The following is an 18,947-nucleotide window of genomic DNA, read 5'->3' on the forward strand; positions in this document are numbered from 1 at the left end:
CCAGAATTTTAAGACTGATAATGTTCTCATGAATGTTTTCATTTTTTCCACACTTATTTTAATTTAATTTTTATCACAAAATATGTGTAGTGCGTACTTGTATGCGTACTTATCATGTACGGATGAAAATAACAAATTGGTTTAATGAAGAGAAGAAAGATTGTACATTTTTCCATATTTATCAGATTTTCCAACTTTATTTGGGAATTATGCATAATCGCTGGTAAAACTAATAAATAACGGGAAATTTAATCAAACTTTCTTTTCTTCATCGAGGCGATTAGTGATTATTTTCATAACCCGGTGTAATCACTTACAGTAACATATACATTTTATGTATAGAAACAAATTGCGAACGGTGCCAAACATCGCATAAATGTGAAAGTCGTATAAACGAGGTTCCACTGAATATCGCACCACCACATTAGCGGACAAAACTTTTGGTCCTATTTGTGTCCGTTATTGAGAGGTTCTACTGCATAACTAATAATTCTTTAATCTTGTTATCAACCATGAGCATGTTATCAAATATGACGTCTCTAATTCAAATACTATTATCAACTATATCCACTCCAATTCCAAACTTGTTATCAGCTTTGATCACTCTACTTCCAATCTTGTTATCAATTATGATTACTCCGATTCCAAGCATGTTATCAAATATGACACCAGTCTGATTCAAATCTTGTTACAACACAACTATGGTCACTCAATTTCTCAAATTTTAATCTTATCATTTCAATCCTGATATCACTCGTATTTATATCAATTTAATCACCTCTATATTTATTCAGGCCACTCTAATCCTTATGAGATCGCTGTTATTTCACTTAGATCACTTATGTTCTAATTCAATCACACTCATCCTAATCTGATCACTATTATTCCACTGTGTGATCACATCCTAGTACTATAATCCGATCTCGCTCTCTCTGGTACACAAATCCCAATATAAACACTTAAATCCACGTTGATAAGTCTTATCATAAGCTGATTCTGTTATTACATTCGTTTATCGCTCTCTTATCCTAATCTTATATGACCATCATCCTCTAATATTTTCACTCTCTTATCCTAATCTGGTCACTGTTGTTCTTTTCTTATCATTACTATTCTCTTATTACTCATAATTATAATACATCAATTATTATTCTCTTTATAGCAATCTTATCTCAATCCAATCACAATTTTATTCATTTAACATTCATTATTCTTTAAACATTCTTATATTTATCCGCGATCGCAATGCTATTTTTTTCTTATCACTATTATCTTTTTTTTTAATACGAAAGGATAATGTTATTCTTTTCTTAACATTCTTATCCTAAATCTCTTTCTGAATATTCTTTTATTATCACTCTTATCTCTTGATCAGATCACTGTTATTTTTTTCCTGATCACTGTTATTCTCCGATTACCACTCTTATCCTAGGATAGGACGGAAATGACAAAACCGTTAAAACTTCCTCGTTTCCTCTATCTTTCTCTAAAAAATTGGTTGCTTAAAATTTAAATTACTTCCTTTTCCCCCCCCATAAAAAACGTTTGGCTATACATTTATAACTTAGTTAAGTGGAAAATTGTCAACGAAATACCAATTTGAGTTGCAATTTTTGACAAAAGGGATTGTTTTGACAAAAAGAAATCCCATGTTTTGTTACTTAAAAAAAAGAAGTTTTTCTATGATTTTTTTTCAAGCTCCTGTAATTCGTGGCTTCATTTTCACTTGGCAGTTAGTTCACTGTCAAGGTTTAAAGTTCAATACTCTTCAGATATTTGTGAACGGATTCATGTGTAGAACGAACATGCGAAAAACCCGTGAACAGCCGCCAAATCCTGAGTAATGTATAATAGATACGTAGGACACAGCTTTTTTCATTGTGTACTGATTGAATTTGTGGTGGGAATTTCCTTTGCCCGTGATTTCAATTTGATGTGTGCATGGTACTCAAGACCTAGATTTTCTCTGCTTATCAACTGTAAAATTATTTTTTTGCTCAGTCGAAAGCATAGTGTGTGGCAAAATGATGGTTCCACACATCATCCAACAGAGTCTATAACCTGAGACATTTAGTGAGGGTACCTTTCAAGCCCCTCTATAGTTAATTTATAGTATGAGGAACCCCAAAAAATGAAAGAAATTGTAAGAATTGTCTCGGGGGCCCCCAGGCTAGAGCCTTGTCCATGGGAAAAATCACGAAAAAATTAAGATACTTTTCATCGTGTGACATGTGCCAGCGAATGCGATGCAGTAAAAATGCAAAGATCCATAGAAACGCTAAATGAATTGAATAACACTTACGATGACGAGCTTTCCGAAAAGTTTACCTTCAGATGGTGCAGAATGCGTACCGAAGAAAAGCAAACACCATGATAGAACATCTGTTTTCTCTCTCTCCCCCCCCCCCCACCTCCTCAATATTAATGTTCGCACAACAAGACTGTCCGTTTCAGCATGCAATATTTGTAAATATTACATGCATACTATTTATAAGAGAATCTCCTTGCTATTAAACATAATACAGTAAAACTTCGTTAACTCGTTACCCTATTATGTCGTCACTCCGGCGAAGTTGTAATTTTTCTTCTGCCCTGTCTAGCTTTCATAGATAACAATGTTATTAAATCCTCGTTTACTCATCGCTAATTTCGGTTAACTCATCAAAATGGCAAAGTTTGAGGGAGAGGAACAGATGAGATTTCTATGGCTCTCTATAAAGTAAGAGCTTCTTAACATCATTGCCATGTGTACAAAAGTGACCATAAAAGCCTTATGTGTCAAAACGGAACTGCTCTAGTAACGAAAGTTACGCTGAGGAAGTTCATTCGCCGACTAAAGAAACAAATTTCTAGCAACTTTAGGGGACTGTTCGAGCTGTACACGATTTCTGCATGGGCTCCACTAAATTAAGGTTTTAAATTTGAACACAAATGTCTGGTTTTTCACGAAATATATTTTTTGAAAAACCAGACATTTTTTCCCAAGTTGGCGCCTTCTAGTAACTGCTTTGCCCCTGCCTAGGACCCCCTGAAGTCCAAACTGGGCCGTGTTCGAGTGTACCTTGTATGTGTATTATGTATTACTGCTAAGTGTACAAGTGTATTTTACCATATAAGTAAAATACTAAAAGCTTAAAAAAAAGTAAAATTTTTTCTTTTTCGTTTCGTTTTGCAATATTGTAATTGTAGTTTATATTTTGATAAATTTTATATTGCTTTAAAAGTTATACGATTTCCACAACATTGGACATTGAAACCGCTTGAGTCGTCACTCAAGCCATTATAATTTCTCGATAACGTGAGTGACGACTTAACGAGGTTTACTGTATTTATTTATTCATTATTATTATTTTTGTACTTTTTTTAGTTTTAAACGTACCATTGCTAGTGTTTTTGTGAATAAACAAACACTTTCTGCCAGGGGGTAGTGAATGGAAAGTAAAACAAGTAGAGAAATATATGATTGTAATTATATAAGAAAAATAGAAATTTTACCTTTTTCCCATCTAGTTCATGTGTACCGCTGGATAAGACTTTATCTACGCTAGAGGGGTCGGCAAATGTTACAAAACCAAACCCTCTGGAAAGAAAAATAAGCAAAAAATTACACTCTTGAAAGAAAAAAGAAATAGATATTCATAGCATTATATTAAAAAAAAAACATTATATAGTATATTTTAATTATATATTTCATCACCAACGTGAAGTTGTTATGGAAATTTGGATCATGGGAAAATACCTACATATTGAAATACATGAATAAATATGAATTTCAATGCGAAATATTGTTACATAAAACTTCGTGCTCCCGCACAATATCAGCTGAATATTGATTTCCCTCGAAATTATTACAACTGTGTTCCACTTTAATGTAGCATATTATGTTGGAGGTTTTAATTAAACTCTCTCTCTCTCTCTCACTGCTTCTATTCTGTTTATATTACGTACGTTCTCGCCAACGAGCTCACAATAATCACTTAGTTGCATCAAATGCTTCGATGTTGTGATGCTGATTCCATACCATAGCTCGTAATTATTTGCCGCGCGAGTTCCGTTTTCGTCAGTCAATGAATTGCACTCAGTATAGAGTTACATATACACAAGAGGTCTCATTGCACCTTGAATTCCCTATGTATTGTGAATGAAATCATTCGTTAGGTGTCGTTTCGTGCGTGTAATTAGGAAAAGCTGCATTCTGCACACACGAGAAGTGTGTGCAGCTTTATACTTTCTCAAATACGTTCTCATCGGTTCTATTATAACTATTTCAATGTAGAAAAACTGAATAAAGCCCAAATATTTGGTGATTATGAATGAAGTTCCCGTACTCTGAGTAATTTTTCTAAAAAAAAAATTGCTTATCCGAATGCAGACAAATTTTAGTACACCTTAATGAGACCATGACAGAGAGATTTATGAAATAAAAATAAGTTAAATTTTCAATCACCAGGTGAAAAAGTGGCGCTTTTTATTGAATTTTTCATTTTCGCATGGTCCATATAGCGTATATACCAAGTTTCAATGGAATATGTCGACCAGAATGGCCGCAATATAGGTCTGAGTAGTTTCAGTATACTGACACTGCTCAGACCAATGTAGCAGCCGTCAGTATACTGACACTACACCGACATGTAGCGCCAGCCTTGAAGGACGTATAACATTGAAACATGGTATATATACGCTATATGGTTCATGGGGGGAAAAGAAAATTTAATTAAAAAAAAGCGCGACTTTTTTCCCCTTGTGTTCGAAAATTAAACTATTTTTTTATATATTTTTCCATAAATATCTCTCCCATAGTTTCATTAAGATATCCTAAAAATTTGGCTATATTCGGATAAGTAGTTTTTGAGAAAAGCTACACAGAGTACAGGAACTTTAATTATAACCACCCTGTAGTAATCTGTCATTAGGGCCAAAAACATCCTAACTAGTCAGGAAATTAGTATAGTCCCCCTCAGGCTTATACGCCATCTGTAAGTAGTTTGAACGTATGTTTCTGGAGTTTCCATGAAGGAATGTTCTCATTAGCTTTGTGATGATTATCACTGATGATGCCGCGGCCACTGTAGCAAACAAAATTTTCAGTTGCATCCTAAACCTTGAACTACAGCTACGATCTTCTGTTTTTCCGCTCCACTGACCTAATGCCTGTGTGTTGTGAGATTTTATCAAATACATGAACAAATTCTGATTTATTAATTAATTTTCGCGAAATTACAAATTATTTCGTTATATAGGTTTAAAATTTCTTTTAATTCTAAAACTATTTGTTCCGCTACTTCTGAAGTTAATACTTTTTTTATTTTCTTCTTTACGTCGAGTCTAAGACGAAATATTTTTTCTTACTGATATAAATTTTTAATTTACTCTGAAATTATTTCTTACTTCCAATAGTTCTGAAATTATATTGAATTTCAATAATTTTGAAATAATTTAATTTCAACAATTCTGAGAAATCATATCTAATTTCAAAATAATTCTAAAATATTGTTTCTCTCTTTAATATTAAAATTTCATGAAATCTGAAATTATGTCTTTCAATTATTCTGAATTTTCAACACTGCTGAAATTACTTCTCTTATTAATTCTGAATTTTCAGCCATGCAGAAAAATTATTTCCTCTCATTAATTCTGCAATTTTATTTCTTCTGAGTTTTAATCACTTCACGCGCAAGCTTTTGGCAACAAATTTGGATTATCTCCATTTGACGAATCTGAGATAAATCTGGTAATCGTGTCCTAACCTAACAGCACATTAGAAAAAGAAAGAAGGAGAAAGGAAAATAAATAAAAGGAAAAAGTATAATAGATAAGGTAGGCAAGAAAGTTTTTTTTTTAAGAGAGTTCTTTTGTCACCCTCACCCTACGTGTTCTCTTTCACTCTTGCATGCGTATACAGTTCGTCTCGAAAGATATATAATGCACTTTTCTCAAAATAACAATAAAAATACAGCGAGTAAAATTAGCACCCTCTAATGGATAATACCTGAATTATTTCTGCATTTATAGAAAAAAAAATGTAGAATATTTATAGTATCGACAATAAAAAAAACGGCAGTCTCAAAAGTTAAGAGAAAATTAAGATTTACAGCAAATCAGGCTTTCGTGTGGAATAGACTTTTCATTTTTTTTCTAACAACCTCAAACACATTATGTGCTTCATGGATCTAATTAAATTCTGTAGGGTTTCAACATCAAAACTGTGCTTCCTCGATAGAGCTCTTTAAGTCATAAACAGTCGAATAATGTATTTCGTTTGCAAACACATTAATCGTAAGTATGCCCCATACATTCCTAATAAGATTCAAGTCAGGACTCGTCGATGGCTAGTCTCAAGCCGATGCATTTTCGCAATTAAAGAGCTTTTTTTTTGTGGCAGCAGATCTTTGAATAGACACGTCATAATGCTGAAATGTCAAGTTTGGCCCTGCTAAATCTTCTCCAATCAGTAGCAAATTGTTCTCGAGAATCTCCTTTAAGCATCAGAGTTTTGATGACCAATATCAAAAGTTAAGGAAGTCTGACCATTAGAGGCAACTCCACCTCGCTTTCTGCTGAAAACATCCGTCTAGGACATGTGAGTTCCAATTTTTTTTTTCCACCACTAAATATTATGCCAAGTTATTTGTCTCCATAAAAGATATGATTTCGTGACCATTTCAGCCTCTCTTCTCCACCTCTCTTTGGTGCTTCCTTGTGGCAGGCGATTTCCTATATAACCCATTCATTTATGAATCAAATACAAACTTCTCTCATCTGTCTATGAACTGTAGCTGTTGTTGAAATTTTCACTCCAGGGTCTTTCATAATTTAATGCAAGGTCATATTTTTTGCGTTGAAGCCAACGGTTTTGTTTTCGCGTAAACTTGTACTGCGTTGCCTACCACAACCAGGTTTTTGGCTTTTGGGACACGCATTGGGTCAATACACGTCAGACACTTCATTTCGACCTGCTCAAAACAATAGCAATGTCTTTTACAGTCTTTCTTTATACTTTAAAATGAAGTACTCGAAGGATTTCATAGCATAAAATATGTGAAATGCAAATAATGAAATTAATGAAACAACCAATCGGATAGCTTTGACTTTTATACTATGACGTCTCTGATATTTCATATAGACGTAAATCTTCGAAATTTGCATATAATCGGAAGTTTTTCTAAGCTTTTTGCTATTCTAAGCTATTTCTACAGCTACTTTTTAAAATTTTGACTTTAAAAAATCCAAAACTTATTTTCCTCGACAAAGACTGAAGTTCAATGTAGGTTTTTTGCATTCTTACCACAAGCAAAACAAAAATGAAATCAAAATTTGAAACGGTATCCATTCCGCATTTAAAAATCTATCGTGTCTAAACTTTTGAGACAGACTGTAGTAGAAAGATACATTATATGTGTGGAAAAAAATCATTAACAGGAGTATGGAAAGAAAGAAAGTAAACAAAAAAGAAACTTCAGTTGATAGAGTCACTATAAAGCTACGCCATGATGGAAAGAGAGGAAAGAAAACAGATAGAACATGTTTGAATTTATTTCACTGGCGTTTGGACGTAGTATTGCGTCCGTGATCGTAAATAAGTTAATAAAACAAAGATTTTTTGGTTACCAGCTCGAATGTTTTACGAATTGGGGCCCTCACAGGTACCCAAAAAAATCTACCGGCTCCACGAATACGCCAAGAATGCAGGCTATATACTAAATATGAATGAACCTATGAAATAAAATGCAGGAAAAATTTTTATTTGATTTACATATTTTTTCCCCTTTAGAAATCCTATAACGGTATATAATGATAAAAGATTCACTAAGAAGTGAAGAAAAATTACTTTTCTTATTTTCTTGAAAAAAGTATATAGTATTTCCACCGAATTCATCCGCATTAGGAAGCGAAACATATAATGATCATTTTTTTTAGAGCCCGTCAAATTCATTAGAACCGCGCAAGGAAACTCTCTCTTTCTTCTTTATTTGAAAAATCCATCGTCGTTAACAATTTTTTTCGAAAAAACTGATATTCAATTTTTCTTCGTTACGTCGAGCCTCGGACGGAAATTTTTTTTTTTCATCTTATTTTATTATGAAATAAATAAATAAGAAAAAAGGTAGAAGAAAAGTTGGAAGCGATTCATCACACGCAGATTCGAAATGGTATTCTCGAAGATTTCAGAACCTTCTCTCTCTCCCCTCTCTCTCTCTATCTCTATCTTCTAGAGAGAGAACTATTTCTCTACGAGCACACACACATATATATACATACATTCAGAGTGATGGAGAAATTCTCCAAGGAGATAAATGAGGTTGAGGTAGAGACAGATACTCGAGAAAAGTGAAGGTGAAGAGCATGAGAAACTGTACCGAGGGTAGAGAATGTACGGATTTGGTGGGAATGCAGTTGTGGAGACTTTGGATACATATATATATATATATATATATATACACCGCTCTCCTTCTCCATCTCCCAAGCCAGCTGGATCTGTCAGAGAGCCACTAAGAATTTGGAATTTTCAGTTTAGGGAAAACTTCTAACCAGAGTAATCTTGGAGAGAGAGTACGAGAGGATATCATAATCTAGTGGATTGGATTCGCATCCTCTCTCTTCTTCGGATTTTTATTCGTGTGTGTATTTCTCATCTTTATCCATCGTGTGGCATAATAATTACTTTACTGAAACGTTTATCAAACTTTCTGAATCCAAGGAACCCTATACATGTACATTATATGAACCATTTACAGTATGTGAACCTGATTTTTATTCAAAACTATGTAATCATTGATATTACTGTGATTTTCTACGCGTAATCCGCGTGTGAAAACTTTATTCATCAATAATGAAAACTTAACCCACTATGGCAGGGGTTCCTCTCACACACGGCAAGCCAAATTAAAACTTCATACAAAACAAAATCTCTTGGGGTTGCGAGCTACACTTTGAGAACCACTGTACTAGAGCATAGGTTTAGAGGCTCTTTTATCGGTTCGAAAGTATTTGATTCCTCAAACATGAATGTTCCTGTGTTTTATTTCTTCTACAAAAATCATTCTTGCATTTTTTCACAAGCTTCAGATCAAGCATTTCACAGTTTCAACTTGATCAGAATCGATTTATATACACATTCAACTATCTGAATTCAGTTTTAAAATGCAGGCGTAATAGTATAAGGATCTTGCTAATAACGACAGTAGAATACACAACACCTACACCAATCAGTCAGTCAGTCAGTCAGCATACGAAATTAGCAAGCACGTGAAGATATATGTACTTTTTTGGAAAATATATTTTAGCCGGAAAGAGAAATGCCATTCATAAAAACTCGAATTTACTTCCAAAAAGCAACGCGTCAAGGGAATTCTAATAAACCGAAGTCCGTATTCGCCCATGTTTAGTTCCACTACAGAAAAATATTCATTAATCACATCAGTGGGAGAAAATGCTAAGATATTCATTTTAGACTATTATCATTATTATTATTACCCGCACTAAATAGTGAAACGATAATACTTTTGATGTTTTTCTTACTTACGAAATATTGAAGCAAAAAAAAAAAAAAAAAAAAGAAATTAGAAGCCATACTCCCTGTATATACAGTACACATATAATGGCAAATTCAAAATTTTAAAACCACTAAAAAAAGGAGTCTTTCTCACTAATTGCATATACACAAATTTAGACAACTATTCAACTATTTGCTCATCTCTTTCTCTTATTATTTTTAATAGGGGAAAAATTAAACAAAATAAAAAATTGAATGAGAAGCGAATACACACATTTCTTGTATAGAGTTAATTATATACTGCATTATGGTAATTACTAATTTAAGACCGACCCTTTTTATGCATAATTACACGAAACTATTCCTTTTTTCTCGTGTTGTTTTTCTTCTTCTTCTTCTGGTAATTACATCATGTATTCGGAAATCGGCCCTCGTTTATTGAAATAAACGAACACAGAATTCTCTATTTACATCTTTATTTATTCACATTCGGTAGTATTACAACGAAATGGGTTTTTATTTCCCCTTCCCCTCTCCCCTCTTTATTTTTCTTCTTTTATGTACTATTATTTTTTTGTAAATGGAGAATCTGAAACTAACATTATATGTTTGCCTTCGCAAAATATTAATTAGAACTTAAGACAATTAGTGAAACACTAATAAGCGAATTAATGGTAGAACAACGAAAAAGAGAAAGATATACACATACCAGTATTGATATCAATTATTACTACAGAGAAATTCAATGCTTTAATAAAAACGCTGTGTGGAATATCATCATATATTTGGTTCGTTTCGGGTTTTAAATATCATATAATTTAATTTTCTATTTATGATATATATGATGTATCGTGGGAATCATCAATGCGGATGTAATTAGCGAAATGCCTTTGGGAGTGAAATACGTATTTGGATATTAGGAATCAGACCTGTTATGAACAGCTTATTTTCGGTTCAATACTTTAGTTTCCTGTGATACATTGGTAAATACTTATATAACTTTTATCTTTTGAACCAACGTTATAAATACATACAGAGTCACAAATAAACTCGAAAATTGTTTAAAAAAAATTCATAAAAATTGAATTAAAGGGTATAGTTATATGGGGTTTGCGAAAAAATTGCTCTCACAAAGGGGAATTTTTTTATTTAGTACAGAAAAAAATAGTTCAAAGTTTTGTCGATAGAGGATTCTAGATGAAAGTCCAGTAGGAATGATTGGACCTGAACGTTTTTTCAATCTCTTCTATGTCCGAAACGTTAATAAAGTATCAGCAGGAGATTCGTGGGTTTGGTAAAACAACTTCCCCTTCAACAATGTCAGCATCATAATAAAAACTCTATGTAAGAGTTTGAAACAGATAAATTCGGAAATGAGCAATTTCTCCGAATTTCAAATTGTATTTTACAAAATTTTGCGAATTGCAAATTTTCAAATTCTATTTTATAAAATTTTGCCAATTGCAAATTTTCAAATTACGTTAAAAGAACCAATTCCTTCCATTTTAATGAATTTTTAAAACTATTTGCGAATTTATAGAACAACCCGTACTTTTTTCATTCGAAAAAGTATCTAAAGTAGCTCATTTAAGATGTCGATTATTCATTTATTGTACTTGATTGTATATGTATCAAGATACAAAATGTAACTTTTTACACTGTTCCCCTTCTTCTAACTCTCGTATAGAAAGTTGTTGCAATATGTCTTCTTGAGCCCAACAGAAAAAAAAAATCCATGTTTCCAAATGCGATGTTATCCCAGATAAATGAGTTCAAAAAGCGTTGAAAATGAGGGAAGAACAGTATGTACATATATTTTCGGTGAATATTGCACCAAGAGATATGCAACGCTTTTTGTTGGACTCAATACAGACAAAAAAACATCTTCTTAATTGGAAGTCAGGGGACTGTAAAGAAAAAAAAATTAGTTTTGTGTCTTAATACATATACGGGCCCTTGTAAAATAAATGGCATGTCCAAAATTTGTACTACGTTATTTGAATATTTTTTCTGATTGAAATTATGTTTCTGTCGCCAACTGTTGGGAAGATAAAGGTTATGTGAAGACTCAACACTGTATCCTGTATACTTCACCGTATTTTTAACCACCGAGAAATTAGCGTCTAGTCCATCTCAGACCAGTGGAACAAGTAATTTTCAAAAAAGTTTGATCAAAGGGCAAATATCCCCGTGATACTGCGTAATCGAACTTATAGCGCAGAGGGTAAAATTTACATAACGTGTAGTAGCTCGCGACGTAAAAAAATATCATCGGGAAACAATTGCGATGGTGCCGCCATTGTCAAGCGTGCTCTATAAGATTTGAAACGAAATGATGAACCTCTCCGCTAATTATACGAAGGTTTTAACAACTGGCTGTTGCGAAGATATATTTTGGAAAGAGAGAAAATTCAACTGCTCCTGCGGGGAATCGAACCCACGTCCTTTCACTTTCCGGGTGAACGCCCTAGACTACAGAAGCACCGAATCTCTCAATCTTTCCTTGGAGCTCGTGTACACTGAAAGGGACCATACATGGACGGCTGGACCAGACTCAGGCCAAGCTCACAACTGCTGACGCTGCCACCAGATGCAGCGAAGAAAATATATCTTCGCAACAGCCAGTTGTTAAAACCTTCGTATGGTAGCGGAGAGTGACGTCATCCTTGTATAAGTCGCCATCTGGTGGCAGCGTCAGCAGTTGTGAGCTTGGTCTGAGTCTGGTCCGGCCGTCCATGTACGGTCTCTTTCAGTGTACACGAGCTCCAAGGAAAGATTGATAGATTCGGTGCTTCTGTAGTCTAGTGGTCTAGGGCGTTCACCCGGAAAGTGAAAGGACGTGGGTTCGATTCCCCGCAGGAGCAGTTGAATTTTCTCTCTTTCCAAAATATATCTTCGCAACAGCCAGTTGTTAAAACCTTCGTATGGTAGCGGAGAGTGACGTCATCCTTGTACAGATGACTATACCGCACACCAACTCCGGTCATATATAGTCCTACGGCAATTTCCACCCAGTGGAGTTAGGTGGGAAATGAAGGCGCCATCTATCGGTGGTCGCCCCTGGCTCGGTAGGTAAAAAAAAAAATTTATTAATCTCAATGAACACGGATGCATCCAAAGAAGCCAACGAATAATCGCTGCTGATTGTGCTCCTTGATCTATCGAAAAATATAACCAAGGATAAATGCTGACCCTCGAAGAGACTAATCGAAGACAGCTGCTGATTACTCTCCTAGAACTCGGATGGATTGAAAAACTGACCAAAGATCACTCGCTGTTGTCTGTGCTCCTTGAACAGGATCTCGTAGAGACTAATCAAGAAATACTGCTGATTCGGCTCCTTAGATATGGGTACATCTAAAAAGCTGACCAAAGATAACGCTGATTCAGCTCCTTGAACGTAGATCTATCGGAAAAAAGTTGACTAAGGGTTACTACTACTTAACTGTACACGCATCTCACAATCTTCTGAAGAATTACACCAGTGGTTCTCAAATTTTTGCGACTCACTGCTCCCTTACTCAATTCGCGGTTCATCTGTGGATCCCCAGGGTGGTTTGGGTAGATATTTTTCCATATGAAAGAACCACCTCAAAGCCAAAATTACCACACAAATAAATATCTCCAGCTTTCCACGACACCCCTGAAAAAATGATGGCGACAGCCCATTTCCGGAATTGAACCCGTGGACCTTAATGTTAACCTTTATAGTGGAAAATGAGCATCTTAACACTGCGTCACTCGAGCACCGTACAGATGGTTGGATTAGGAGAAAATAATTGTGGAAAAGGGAAAGTAACATTCTTCTCTAGGGAATCGAACCACCAACCTCGCAAATTCTGGGTGCGTGCTCTACTGTTAAGCTACAGAGGACAGGCATTCTCATTCCTCGCAGCACTATGTTTCTTTGGGATGAACAGTTTCGTTGCAAGCTGTTGCTGAGTTAGGAAGCTGTCTATTGCGCAGTTCCTTTCAGCTCACAGGAACACAATGTTCTTAGGAAATTAAATGTCTGCCTCCAATAGGTTAAAGGGAAAGACCGGGAAAGTCCGAGATTGGTGGTTCGATTCTCCCACAGAGGAATGCGATTTTTCTTTCCAATTATCTTCGCTTGGTATCCAGTCATCTGTACTACGTCTAAAGTTGTTTTACAAATATGATAACTATTTTGCAATTGATGATTTTTCACTGTATTCACCTTTCTCAATGATTCACCTTATTCTGCTTGTAAAAAAAATTGTTTACCCATGCTGTAGAAGAGGAAAACTCGTTACTGTGTGTCTTGGGATAGATCTTAATATGAAGGGCTCAAGGCAAAGCAAAAATTATGGAGCTTCCTGAGACTAAAATCAAAGATGTTTCGTTACTCAGTGATTATATATTATGGACATTTCTGGGCAAAAAAACAACCATTAAAATAATGTATACTTGTGTGCATAGACCTATGCCCAATATCCGCATGGACAAATAAGTCATTCGTCTAGGCCCCCAAAATCCTAAATCCCTGGATGAATGTTTTATTTGCCCATGCGGAAATTGGGTATAGGTCTATGCACACAAGTATAAATTTTTTAATGGGATTTTTTTCAACTGTCTTAAAGTAATCCGGCATAACCCTGGTCTGAAATGTGGCGTACTAGTGAGAGTACTACTGCACTTTTATTTGAACCGCTTGTTATACCGTATATCTAAATAACATTTGCCCGTAATGATCATGCAATATCTTGATATCGTCACGGTAGTCTCAGCCAGCAATTTTGTCAATTGAAATGCTAGATTATTGTCAGGTTACTAGGCACTGGCCATGAGTGCCTGCATGCTCAGACTACTCTGATGATATTTGTCTTACGATAACGAACGATTACATTCTGCAGAGTCGATAGTGGACACGAAATAACTAGCTATATTCTAGTGTCGATTCCCGATTATTCCACAATCAATCCGACAACGAACAATTTGTCATCAATCGTTCCAAAGCATAGGAACAATTGTTACAAACGGTGTAGCTATTGTCGGGAAGGAGCTAAAAAGAGGATGAATGACGCTACAAGACCGATCTTTACTACAAATGAATGCGTTAAGAACGAGTATCGCCAGTTGAAAGAGATGAAGGATTGCTCGCAAAGAACCACCATAAACCAATAAAATGCCTTACACAAAGAAGAACATGGGAAAGAGATAAATAGAACGAGGAAAGGCGCTTCCCGAAATGAAGTTCCGGAGTGATTCTCTCGGATAACGAAAAGGGATAACCCTCGTCGTCAACCCTCTCTCTACAGCATATACTGTCCAAATTAAAAGACATAGGAAACACTGGGGATGGGGGAAAGTTCTCGGAGAAACGAAAGGAAAGAGCTGCTGCCACAAGCAGCGCTGCGGATGTAGGGGAAGGTTACCCAGGATTGATGCGTCCGATGGAAGGAAAACCCCATTACTAATACCACAACAGCGAAAACAAGTTGAGGAAGGGACGAGAAGAACGATGGATAGATGATGTTCTGGCAGAAGACGAAGCAGATTGAAAAGCAAGAGACATAGAGTAAAAGAGCGAGAGAGGAGAGGAGAGAAAGACTTTGAATACTTACTACTTACTCTTTCTCAGAACAAACTACTGTCGGGACTGGCGAGGCGCCAAACAGCGAACCAACGTCTTCAAGATACGACCCGAGACTTCCCGAAACTACCAGCCGGAGGTAAACAGGAACATCAGCTGATAAGCACACGGTCTCTCTCATATATATTTACATACATATACACACACACAACACACCTCTCTGAAATCGGTGTATTTCGATGGCGATGACGCTCACAATTTACCTCTATAAAAGTTCCCGCCTCTACTAAACGTATGCGTACGCCATGGATGCGCTATAAATATCGGAGTTACCGTAACGCCCTGTCATGCTGTCAAGACAAGTGCATTGCAATGTTTTTCCAACAAATCTCACTTAAAGAATGGAAGAAAAACATTCAATGGATACATAGGGTGCGATCTAATTCAATGGTGACGAGGGCTGCAGAAAAATACACTTCTCATTTTTGCAAAAGCGGAATATTGTGCTTTGTGAGTAATTTACTGTGCGCAATGGTGGTAATGTTTTATTACATTAGCATGATGCTCGAGAGCTTGGGGAGAAGATTTTCTGATACGAATAATCTAAGGGGTGCAGCTACAAATCAGTCATCTTTTATGACCAAGGAACTCAATCAGCAGCGCTCCCTTGGGCCCTTTGGTACGTAACCTAATGAAAATGCTGATAGACTTATTCAGCACAGATTTAGAGGATAGGCTGACCAAACATCTCTGGTGATTGATGCTTGAAAAAGTCCTCGTAGAGGCTAATCAAGGATTGCTCTTGATTGATCTCCCGGAACTTGGATAAACTGATAGAACTCGAAAAAGCTGACCAATGATCACTGTTGACTGTGTTCTTTCAACAAGATTTCGAAGAAACTTATCAAAAGCAGCTGCTGATTGTGCTCCATAAACGCAGATACACCGAAAAAGTTGAACAACGATGGCTGCTGATTGTGCTCCTTGAGAGTGGATTTCTCGAAGAAACCAACCAAGAACCGCTGCTAATTGAGCTCCTTGGATACGGGTTCATCGAAGAAGCTGATGCTGGTTGAGCTCCTTCTACACGGATCTATAGGATAGTTTGGGTAGATATTTTTCCATATGTGTGTGAAAGAACCACTTCAAAGCCAAAATTGACACACAAATCAATATCTCCAGCTTGCCACTGCACTCCTGAAAAAAAGTTGGCGACAGCTCTAGGAGCCGCGACGCACGCTCTTTCAAACATTGAATTAGACCAAGGGTTACTGCTGATTGCTCCTTGGACAGAACTTCGAAGAGACTAAGAGAATCAACCTCGAAGAGAACCGAGGACTGCTGCTGATTCAGCTCATTGAACGCAAATCAATTGAAAAAAAAAAAAAAAAAACTGATCAAGGACCGCCGCTGATTGAGCTCCTTAAACGAGGATCTTTCGAAAGGGTGGAGTGAGGATCACTGCTGTCTGTGGTCCTCGAATCATTGATGATTCAGCTCCTTGAACACTGATAGATCTAAAAAGTTAACCAAGGACGGCTGCTGTTTGAGTGCTCGTTAAACGTAAAACGATCATCAACAGTCAATCGTTTAAGACATTCTGCACCGTGCCACAAAGAGCGCTGATATCATCAGTGCAGGTGTTCTGTTTTTGCAAGATACGTTCATTTCGCATATTTATATTATCAGAACGTATGTTCTCGTACACATGTTCTAGGAAACAAAAATTCTCCCCACCAAATCCCACTGGGTGGTACCGTGGCATCCATTCTATCATCCAGACACTTTTTATCTTTCAGGCTCCCTACAAAAAAAGCCTCGGATGATGAAGACATCGATCTGGATAGGTTTTTGCATTGGTCGGTCTCTCTCTCAGAACTCAGTGTGTCTTCTTTGAGCGGAACTTACATTTGTTTGCAAGAAAATAGGGGAAATTTAGCTCGAAATGGTACATTACATCGTGTCGTCACTTTTGTTGAAGCATCAAACCTACCATTTGATTCTACAGTGTCATCTCTCTAATTATTTTGCCGAGATCACCAAATTACACGCTTATCACTTCGAAGATTCTTGCCGATATCTTGTACCGACTAAATAATATAATAGGCAAAAAATGTATTCTTTTCTTCCTTCTGTATTGGTTTCTTTTTTTTTCAATTGGAGGAGAAAATAACGCTATCCTTGTTTTTCATCAGCGTGAAACTCACCGCTTAAAAGTTGGACCGAAGCCACGGAGAGACATATAAACGTACATTTCTACTTCGGAAAAGAAGAAAAAGGACACGACAGCTAGAAAGGACAATTTTTTTCTGTTTTCTTTTTTTCCATGTTGTCCTTTACTTTCTTGTTCTTTAACATTTCTTATTTTCTTCAAAGTCAAAACGTCATTTTCTAAAACTCACTCTTTCTGATGCTGCTGCTACTGTACCATCCGCACGACTTCTCTGTGTTATTTTTTTTATTATTATTATTCTTTTTGGTTCCTCCTCCATTTTAGCTGATCTTTGCATTTTTTTCAGTTATTTTTTCACTTGTCTATATGTTCCTGTTTTTCTTTTTTTTCCCGAGCTATAAATAATGAAGTGAGCGAAAACACTTTTCTCTCTCTCTCTCTCTCTCTTGGCTTTTATATTTTTCTCGTGTTCGTACAATGACGTAAGACATCCTCTGTTCTGTTCTGTATACTCAATCCAACACCATCATCTTCTCTGCATACAGACGTCAATCACCGTGTCCCAATTCCGTTGAATTCACGAGTACAATGACGAGTATACTTTTTAGACCTTCATTGCTCTCGCTTTTCCTGCTCGATTTTTCTTTTATATTTTGGTTAAGTTCTCTCTCTCTTAATCTAGGTGTTTATGGCTCGGTGAAAATGACGATTTTATAGTTCTTGAAATACGATAGTTACTTTTTTAGCGGTGTGCGTGTGTGTGTGTGTGCTTGAAGCTATCTGTGTATTTGTGAATCGTAATTGTGTTCACGGGAACGACTTGAAAAAATCGTTATTTTCTCATTTAAATCTGTGGCTACCTTCACCATACATGCTCAACCCATGTCCCGCGGGCCAAATGTTGCCGTAATCTGTTGTGTCCCGGTCTTTTGACCTTATTTCGTAAAAATGAACCAAGTGACACAAAGACGACTCGCGGTGCGGTTCCTCATCACTTAAGTGGAACGCATCATATTTACATAGCCCTTGAGCAACATGCGGAAGATTTTCAGATCACTTAAGTGACTCGCGGTGCACTTCCGCAACACTTAAATTATACATTTCTAGACAATATGGATCACTTGAGCGACCCGCAACAACATATGGAAGGCAGATGGCTCCACTACTCGAACGCGAAACGAGCATAACTCTGACAACATTAATATGTTAAAGAGGAGGATACCTTATAAGCATTCGTCTGAGGAATTTCTAATGAATTGATACATGCTGGAATGTATTGTGTATGCCCTAACAACTTCTTAAATTGCATCATCCTCTGTTATTCGAAGCCAAGACATATAAATGATGCCTTGGTGACAGTCAAGGATGCCGAAAAAAAGACAACCATTTGATCACATCTTGGAGTTCAGAAGCCAAAATTCACCATTTACGTAACAATTGTGATTATTCCCCAACCTTTTTTTTCATTCAGCCATAGTGCGTCATCGGTTATATGTTTTCGGTTACCGGCGTATATAATAAAGCCACGATAGCAACGTAGCGTTGTATTCAAATGTTCTTGTTTGCGATTGTTTCGTAAATAGCAGAGTCGCTATCGTTTCAACAGAGCAACGGCAGTATGCTTTTTATCTGCGATTCCATTCCGCACATAGAGGACTGGTAGACGGTAGAAAGGGGCAAGCAAGCACCAACCAGCAAAAGCATCTTAGGTCTCAAGTATTTCTACA

The 18,947-nt window shown here is 36.3% G+C and overlaps 1 protein-coding gene and 1 non-coding gene across 13 annotated transcripts in view; one reads left to right on the top strand and one right to left on the bottom strand.

Annotated features, from left to right (window-relative positions):
- Window positions 1-18,947, bottom strand: part of Rbp6 (RNA-binding protein 6) — a 481,799-nt gene that overhangs the window by 358,449 nt on the left and 104,403 nt on the right. For all 12 annotated transcript variants that reach the window (XM_089250878.1, XM_089250879.1, XM_089250884.1 and 9 more), the window contains exon 4: window positions 3,496-3,580. In XM_089250878.1, coding sequence (XP_089107004.1) covers window positions 3,496-3,580 — 85 coding nt within the window. The remainder of the gene's footprint in view (window positions 1-3,495; window positions 3,581-18,947) is intronic.
- TRNAS-GGA (transfer RNA serine (anticodon GGA)) lies at window positions 12,284-12,357 on the top strand. The gene has a single exon. It is a non-coding gene; the product is annotated as a tRNA-Ser (tRNA).

The sequence above is a fragment of the Pholcus phalangioides genome, unplaced genomic scaffold (genome assembly GCF_987345545.1).
Source record: "Pholcus phalangioides strain wild (caught in Gottingen) unplaced genomic scaffold, Ppha-v1.0 ptg000024l_1, whole genome shotgun sequence".
Lineage (NCBI taxonomy): Eukaryota > Metazoa > Arthropoda > Arachnida > Araneae > Pholcidae > Pholcus > Pholcus phalangioides.